The sequence below is a fragment of the Manihot esculenta genome, chromosome 15 (genome assembly GCF_001659605.2).
Source record: "Manihot esculenta cultivar AM560-2 chromosome 15, M.esculenta_v8, whole genome shotgun sequence".
In the NCBI taxonomy this organism is placed as follows: domain Eukaryota; kingdom Viridiplantae; phylum Streptophyta; class Magnoliopsida; order Malpighiales; family Euphorbiaceae; genus Manihot; species Manihot esculenta.
The window spans coordinates 10348574-10358185 of NC_035175.2; the positions used below are offsets into that span (position 1 = coordinate 10348574).

At 28.5% G+C, this 9612-nt stretch overlaps 1 protein-coding gene across 1 annotated transcript; it reads left to right on the forward strand.

Annotated features, from left to right (window-relative positions):
• The first annotated feature begins 8515 nt into the window (after positions 1–8515).
• On the forward strand, positions 8516–9238 carry LOC110602453 (MLP-like protein 328). The gene is made up of 2 exons (XM_021739982.1): positions 8516–8702; positions 8795–9238. The coding sequence occupies exons 1-2, from the start codon at positions 8516–8518 to the stop codon at positions 9058–9060; spliced, it is 453 nt and encodes a 150-aa protein (XP_021595674.1). The 3' UTR covers positions 9061–9238.
• Positions 9239–9612: the final 374 nt, after the last annotated feature.

Genomic DNA, 9612 nt, shown 5'->3' on the forward strand with positions numbered 1-9612 from the left:
CAAACTATTAACTTTGCCATGGTATCGGCCTGTTCAAAAGTCGCCCTTTGAGCCCCTCTTCGTTTTTTATACACCACGAAGCTGACTCAGAAAATTTTACTATACTGTTAGAAATTTGTTGTTTTTTCCCAATTGGCCAAATTTTTTCTTTATTTAGAAAAATGCCATTTGGATTTCAATAATCAGCGAACTTAAAATGCAACCTACATTATTTTAGCTTGATAAATGAACAAATTATTATTGGTTAATAATTTATACTGGACTAATAAAGTAGGATGTCTAATTATTTATTCTATAAACTTTGAGAATTTCTATTTAATGTAGTAATTTATAAAATAACAAAATTCATATTTTGGCGAATTTTTTTCTTTTTAAAAAAAAATATAATAATATTGAGGATATATTTGTGTTAAGGACCACTGGGTGGATGTTTATGGGTCTGGCTAATATCAAACATTATCATTATTCCATTAATTTCCAGGACCACTGTATTGATTATTCCTAATTCAATAGCTTTAGTGTTAGTAACCAAATTCTTGCAACTTAAGTTGGGATGTTGGTCATTGGTTGTCTGCTTTTTCTTATAACTGGATATTTAAGGACGGAGAAGGAAAATCCTAATAAAATAGTCATAGTGGAAGTGTCACATGGTATAGACATGGAATACAAATCGCAGAAATTTGATACATACAAGTCAAATCATAGGTTACTAAGAAGACTTGACTTTTCAAAAGTGACTGCTATTATTTTTCATAACCAATAATATATATATATATATATATATAGAAAGGGCAAACTTGTAAATACAACTGTAATTATATATAAAAAAGAGTTTTTAAAAGTATAATAATTTAGCTTCAGCAGTTAAAAAATGGAAGGTAAAATAAAAAATAAAAAAAAAAGGAATTATTTAAAAAAAAGGTGCAAGTCAGAAAAGCACAAAAATAGTGCAAACACAAAGTGTGTTTACCAATAACTTTTTCTATAAATACATATCCATAAAATTGAATAAAAAGTCCGGAGACAGCGGCTATTAATACTGCACTGTCCCACAACCCCCTCTCCACTCTTCAAGCACCATTGCAGTACATACCCTGCCACGGTGGCTTTAGAATCCGGCCCGATCACATTCAGGTTCAACAATATTGATTTATATTATGTTAATCGAAATGAAGGGAAGTTTATTGTTATTATTTTTAATTTTTTTTAAATCAATAATTTATTTTTATAATTTTAAATTCAATTAAAAAATCATTACTATTTTAAAATGTAACTAATTAGTATTCGTTAGTTAAAGGATTAAATTATTTATAATAGTAAAACGCGAACAATCTTATAGTAATTCATTTAAGATTAAATATTAAATTTAACAGACATTTATGTCCAACGTCTAACAGAATGAATATGTTAATGTATATAATAAAACACTAAACAATCGAATTGAAATTGAACACCTGTCTGAAAGGAGGTGGGGAGAGGGAAGAAAAGAAAATAAATAAATAAATAAAACAGAAGCCAAAAAGCAAAGAAAGAAAGAAACTCAAATCAACAAGTGTAGTTGGGTGGTGTGAGAGACTGTGTTAGAAAGTAGTAAAAGGTGCAGAGTCCAAAGATTCAGTGAGTGAAATAAGAAATACATAAGAAGGTTCCAGGAATCAAGGGTCAAGATATCATGTGCCTAGACCCATAAGATCAGGAGCACCCCAAGTTCAAAAGCTTTTTCTTCTTTTTTCCTTTTCATTCTACACCATTGGAATCATTCTCTTGCTTTCTAGCTTAAACCCTTCTCTGAAAATTTTGTCTCAGATTCACAGAATTATCCAAACCCAGATTCTGCTTCTTGTAAAAAAAGCCTTTTTATGCTCTGCTTGTGGTCTCATTATTACTATTTGGTAGCTGCAGAAGATACATGTATGTCGCAGTCGGGTGCAATGGCACTTCCGCAAGGAGGTGTAGAAAGTAGAGGAGGAAGGAGAAATGCCGCTGCGATTTTCTTCTTCTTGTGGGTTCTGTTAATATTTGCGCAGTTAGGTTTGTTTTATGCTGTTCATGAAGAAACTGGCAAGTTAGTGAAGTCTCTGCCAAGAAAAGTAAGGTTTTTGGAGACGCAATCGTTTCATGCTCCTCAAAGCAGCCAAGTTCAATCGTCTGTGGGCGTTGAAGGAGATCCAGAGTCTGTGTATGGAGACGATAAGAGGATAATTCACACAGGTCCAAATCCTCTTCACAACTAGCTATAGGCAACAATCAAAAACAGTGGGTAGGTTTCTGGTATCATTGTATGCTATCTATTATAATATTTAGTTGTAGTAGAAGAATTTGTAAGTGAGAAAATACTTAAGATGTTTTTATTTGATGGTTTCGAGAATTAGAAAGAGAGAGAGAGAGAAGAGAGCATTGGCTTTAGCCTTTTCAGTAATGTTTAATGAGGTTATGGGGCAGTATGGCAATGGCGTGAGAATTAGAGAAGGAAATTGAAAAAAGCTAACCAGAGAGGGCTAGTGTTGATGCTCTTGTCTCTTTTCCAGTGTCTTCTTCAGCTGTACCTTTCTGCTATATTGTTCGAATTTAATTGCTGTAGTTACTGTTATTCATCTACTTTGCCACTTCTACTACCCTCAACTTTGAATTATTTTCTATTTTTTCTTTTTATAATTACTCCCCTCCTCCTCCAATTTTCCATTAATGTTAGACCACTAAATTCAGAAAATGCACCCAAAGATTCAAATTGGTCTATAATACATTCCATTTGTGTCCATATCTATTTGCTAGCTAGACAGTGTGGAACTTATTAACCTTTGCTTATATTCTTCATGCAATAAATAACGATGGGCTTATTCTCTACTTATCATAAACATTGTTATTTTTTCGTTTATAATTAAATTCTACTTATCTGTGTAGTTCTTGAATTCTTGTACCACAAACCCTATAATAACCAGCCAGGCAAAACTGATCTTCTCTTGCACTGATCAGTCAATAATGTTACAACGGACGGTGAATATATAAGATCATCAATCATGCAGATGTGCTCATATGGGTAATGGAGGTGAGGTGATCAGGGACTCATTTGATTGATTATTCCTAGAAGACACCCATCTGTTCTTGACTTAAATGCATCCATTTTTCTCAAAGAGGATGCCTGTCTTGCCTGCCCAACACGCTTGCTCAAGGTCTTGGGACTCTGCACATATAATAATATTTCAAATTTAAATGTTATTTTTGTACTAAATCTCGTGGTCTAATTTATTAATACAGAGAACACAGCAACAGATTTCATGCATGCAGTAGTGATCTTCATCCAATAATGCCCTTGCCTCTTTCTCTGTGTATAAAAATATTATTTGTTGTCTCTTTCAAGGTTAGATCTATCATAAGAAGCTGTAGAAACTTCCTTGGAATTATGTTTTGTCTAAAAGAATTAATACCTATGAGAAGGCTGGAGAAGTGGAAGATATTTTCTTCTAATGTAAGTTTTGATGAGTTCAAAAGATTCTGTGTGAAAGTGAAGAAGATATTGATTAATAAATATTTATCTGTTCAAAAAATAGTAAAATGAAAGAGCGAGTTTTAATTTTCCCCATGAAATGAATGTTTGCTTGGAGAGTCATTAATGGAGAGATGAGAGCATTTAAATGTGAGACTTAAAGAGGGGTGTGATGAGAGTGCAACTACCTCCTCTCTCTCTCTCTCTCTCTGTGTGTGTCAACTTCCATAAGCAAAACTCTTTGTTATTGCTTCCACCCACCATAGAAAAGTTCTTTGCTTGCTGGCTCCCTCTATAGCTAAACTAACTATTGCATACATGCATACATCTCAATATCTAATTCATTGCATAAATGGCCACCATTTTCTATCACCAATTTGGAAGAGATGATCAATATCAGAAGGACCCACGCAATGGCATCCACTGTTGTAAATGCCAAATTTATATATATCAACCATCTAAGAGGCCTAATTAATGTTAATCAATGCGTGGGTTGCATCAATTCAAACTCCTCTCTCTCTCTCCCTCTCTCACTTGTTAATGGAATTTGGTTTCAAATCTAACCTTTAATTTGGGATGTTTTCATTGTAAAATCTAGTTGTTTGACGAGAATGTTTTTATTTTGTGGCAGGGAGAAAGATGCAAATGAACTAATGAAAAAGGTTGCAATTTTAGAAAAAAAAGAGGCAATCAAGCTAGCTGTTGAGTGATAACCTTATATTTTAGAGAAGAACGGATTGTAATTGTCCAACACGCGCATTGGCTAAATGAAGTAGTAAATAACTAGATAATGTATGGGTAGGATAATTCTGTCATTAGATAATAATTTATTTCAATTAAAAATTAAAAATTTATTAATTGGGGTGTCTTTCTAATTTCATAGGAAAACATTTTTGAAAAAAATATATACTTAAAATAAAATAAAATAAAATAAAATTTCCGAAACTTTTTGTATTTTTTTTGCAATTATATATCTAGTTAGTTTGTTATATCAATTTAGACTTCCTTTTATATTATTATTATTATTATATTATTATTATTATTAGATAATTATTGTTATTACATCCTAGTCTTTCAATAGGAAATTGAAAAAGTAAAGATTCAAATCCAAAGTCTTTGCATATTTTAACTATTAGACTTGGTCAAATTAGAACATTAAACTGTTAAAATTAGTGATTACACACTAAAAGAAAGTTGGTTTATTATTGTTAACAAATTTATAGAATAATCTTAACCCATTCCAGCAATTTTTTTAAAATTTTTTTTAAATTAAATATTCATTTATTTTAAAAAAATAATTTATATTTAAAAATATTTTTTATTTCACAAAAAATATATTTCATTAAAAAACTCAAAGGCTCAAGAGCGCATCACCCAACCATAACATTAAAGCTATAGAGCCCACATAGCTAAAATGTCAGACCAACAAAGAGCCCAAAATTGAGTCCCAATCCGAGAATCCATAGATTCAAATGTCAGAAACTTGAAATTTAGGAGAGCATTTTTCTGTTCAAATCAAGAAATTGAATCCAACTGATTGATTTTGGTTCAGGAATTTGATTAGTCAAGATACTAAATTTGATTAATATTTTTAAATAATTTAATTTTTAATTCAATTCAATTTACGGGATTAACCAAAATAATTAATTTTACTATATACTATTATATTAATCCTTATTCCTTATCCAACTTAACCAACAACGGTCCAAACTCAACCCCGGCCTTTAGCCCTTCTTTTAAGTTCTATTTCAATCTTTCTTTTCCCATTCTCAAATCCTCCGATTCACTCTTCCCTCCCTTCTTGCTAAAAATTGAAATCTCAAACTAATCCCACTAATCTCTTTGTCGATCTCTTATTCGATCTGTTGAGTGTAGTTCTCTTTTCTATCCATCGTCGATCTCTTGTTCGATCTGTTGAGTGTAATTGTCATTCATCCGCATCCTATCGATCTCTTTCTGCCTCTCTTTATTGATCTGCTGAGTATTGCTGCTGAACCGCTATTCATCGATCTCTTTCTTTCTCTATCGATTTGTTAAGTATCACTGCTGAACCTCTATTCATCTTGTGTTGCGAATATCAAATGATAATTCAATGATTATTTACTGTTGTCTGTCCTGTCATCACTCATCAATTTTTTTAAAATTTATTTTATATATTATTAAATTTAAATTTGATTTTCTATTTTTATTCTAGAAGTATTATTATTGAAATTGAGTTTTTATTTGAGGAATATTATTTTATTGAGATTATTGAGTTTCTGTTTAAGAAATATTATTATTGAAATTGAGTTGAAACAATAATTGTAACACTTGCTTTTCTTGAAAATTCTGTGATATAGAGAGGTCATTGTCAAGGAGCACTAGGTGGATTTTCATGACCCACTCCAGGGCTGTGGCCTGGGCTTGTTGGCCTGAAAACTGAGCATATCAACTCTTTAACGTTAGACATGAAAATTGGCTAATCAGTCAATTGCTTCATTGTTTATTTGTTGTTTATTTGTTGACTGTTGTTACTTAATACGTTAATTGCTTAATGAGAATTTAAATTAATTATGGAGAATTTAAATTTATTTAATAATATAAAATTAAATGTGTTTTTTAAATATTTTTTATGTGCAAGTTTTATTTTTTTTTAAATATGTTTTAAAATGTTGTGGGATCATATATACTGTTGTTAAAGGCATTGTGAATTTAATACGTAACTGTTCTGGATTGATATTTTATTATAAATTTATTATTGTGGATTTAACATACCGAGATGAATTTATTATGCATAAATTATGGTTTTTATATATTTAAATTTTATATAAATTTATATGAATTTTTTAAATATTATTATTATTTATTCAGATAATATTTATTAATAATTTTATTTAAAAGGCTTATTTTACTGAAATTAAAAATTAAAAATTAAAATTAAAAAATATATAAATTTTAATTTTAATATAATCGAAACCAATTAATTTTTATTAGTTTGACTTAATTCAATTATATTTTAATAATTAATTTAGTATGATTTTTAATATTTTAAAATTTCATTTTCAAATTTTTAATTAGAAATTGAACGGATGAATTGCACAGCTTATGGAGAAGAGCATATATCACTGCTGCAAATCTACTAGGTGGTCCCAAACAACATAAAGCAACCTTCCGAACCACTTGACCATCCAAACAAACCACTGATAGTTACTAGAGCCAAAATAAGGAAAAGTGCCATACCCAAAAGCTTCACTTAAGTTTTCAAGGGGAACTGTGAAATGTTCGCCGATATAAAAAAGTCATAGGATTGGCTGTTCAACATAAAAAATATTGTTTTTAAAATATTTTTTTGAAATGGAGAGAATTAATTCTTTTTAAATATTTTTTATTAATTAATTTTTTAATATTTTAAATAAAAAAATACGAATATTTAATATTTAAGGTAGATTTACTATTTAGTTTTTGAGTATTGTCGTTATTAATAAATTAGTTTCTCCATTTTTAAAAATTTATTAAAACGTATTTTTTTTTCGATCAATAAAATAATTCTTACATTCTATTTTTCGTTAAAAATAGATAAATGATGAAAGGGAAAATTTTTAAAATTCAATTTTATTTTCAAATAAAATTTCTTATTTGGTTCTTGAATATTACTATTATTAATAAGGAAATTTCTACATTTTTATAAATTAATTAAAATATTTTTATCTTTTTTTATATTTATTAAAACGTCATTATCGTTTTTTTTGTCAACGGAATAGTCCATCCTCAACCTCAAAAAAGAAGAAAAAAAAGAAGAAGATGATAATGATGAAGGAGAAGAAGAAGAAAAAGAAGAAAAAAAAGAAGAATAAAAACTCTCCTCCTTCTCAAAAAGAAGAAAAAAAGAAGAAAACGATAATGATGAAGGAGAAAAAGAAGAAAAAGAGGAAAAAAAGAAGAAGAATGAAAAGAAAAAGGAGAAAAAGAAGATAATGAAGAAAAAACGAAGAAGAAAGAAAAATGGCTTCCTCCTTCATTTTAAAGAAGAATAAAAAAATAAAAAAAAAAATAAAAAAAAAGAAGAAAAAGAAGAAAAAGAGAGGATGAAATAATAAAAGAGGAGGAGGAAAAGAATGAAATAATTTGATATTTCATTATATTTTTAACGGCAGAAATAGATGGAAGGATTATTTTATTGACGGAGAGAAAAGATAAACACATTTTAATAAATTTTTAAAAATACAGGATTCACTTGTTAATAATAATGATATCCAGAAATTAATATTTAATTAAAATGTGAAGATTATTTAAGTATGATAACTCCTACATAACGTGCCCCTTTCATAACACATGAAAAAAAATGTTTATTGTGCTTCAAGTTTTAGAAAAGCCTAAGACTAAAATACTACAATTAAATATTTTATTTTTTTATTTTTTTTAAATGAGTTAATTTTTGTAATTAAAAAAATAAAGACTTAATATTTAATTAGCGTTTGAAGATGTTACATAATGTACCCTTATAATTATTAACCTTCTAATTATAAGCATAGACATCAATCAGATTTTGATTGAATATTTTATAATTCAATCGATAATCGGAATCACATTAAAATAACCTATTTTCACATTTTGCAAATCTAAGTTTAGTCGAAAGCTAAGCATCACCTTTTCCATTTGTTATTGCTAAAATTTAAAAAATAATTAAAAAATAATTTTACTTGTTTTAGGTATATAAGAACATTTTAAAGGAGATAAACAGAAATTAAACCTAACTAGGTGAAATCATATTCTTACTCCTTTTGATTTAAACTTTCAACTAAAATAAACTCAATTATGGCTGAAATAAATAAATAAATAATATAAATAGATAAACTCAATTAATTTGAAATAATAAAATCAAATACAATGTTATAAATTATGTCAAATCAAAAGATATTAAACAAGATGAATTGTAAGTTGTAATAACTCCACATGTGAATCATGTGCGGTTGAAATCTAACCCTAAAAACAATTACAAAATTGCCTATATAATGAAATCTAAGTTAGAGCATTTGCATATACTAGAAAACCATGGCTTTCAAAGGCAACTTGGAGACTGTTGTTGAACTCAAGTCAAGTCCTGAGAAATTCCTGAATGTATGGAAGTGTCAAGCTCATCAGGTTCCCAACCACACTCCCACTAATATTCAAGGAGTTCATGTTCATGAAGGTGATTGGGTCAAATCTGGCTCCATCAAGATCTGGAAGTATACTGTAGGTAAGGATACATCATTTTTTTTTAACTTATTATAATATATGCATGTTTGAGATCAATGAATTTTGATAAATTAATATTGAACCCATGCACAGATGGAAAATCTGAGGTTTTCAAGGAGAAGATAATATTGGACGATGAGAAGAAAACAGTAACTCTTATTGGTCTGGAAGGTGACGTGTTCAAGATTTACAAAGTGTATAATATTATTTGGCAACTCACATCTAAGGGTCAGGGGTGTTTGTCAAAAGTGATTATTGAATATGAAAAGCTGAACGAAAATGTTCCTGTTCCTTATGTTTACCTGGATTTTTTGGGTAGGATCACTAAGGAAATTGATGAAGCAATTTCTAAAGAGTAATAATAAAGATCTATGGTAAGTTTTATTAAATAAGTTGGATCTTGTCTCGTATGATATATTATATACAAATTTAAGAGTGATATGAAATAAAGTAATTAAGTGAGAGTGGTGTGTATTGTCAATATTGTAATATTGTTGTATGTACTAATAAATAAAGGGAAAATTGTAGCTTGCTTATGTATTATTTGGTCTACTTTTACTTGTTTTTTTGGAAAAATTATTTTTTCTTTCTTAAAATATAACATGATTAACGGATTCATTTCTCTACCTTCAAAATTCAATACTTCAGTTTCTAAAATTTGATTCCGTCAAAATTAGAAATCTTTTAGTTAAAAATACCGTTAATAACAGAAAAAATAACCAAACTACTATTTTAAAAACCCAACACTTTAATCTATTAAATTTAATTTCTGTAAATTTATATGTCACTCTTTTAACAAAATCAAATTAATAGAACTCATTTACAAATTAAAACAACAAACTCAAAATCTCAAACTCAATTTCTGCAAACAAATAAAAATTTCAATAAATTCATGATTTAAACTCAATAAA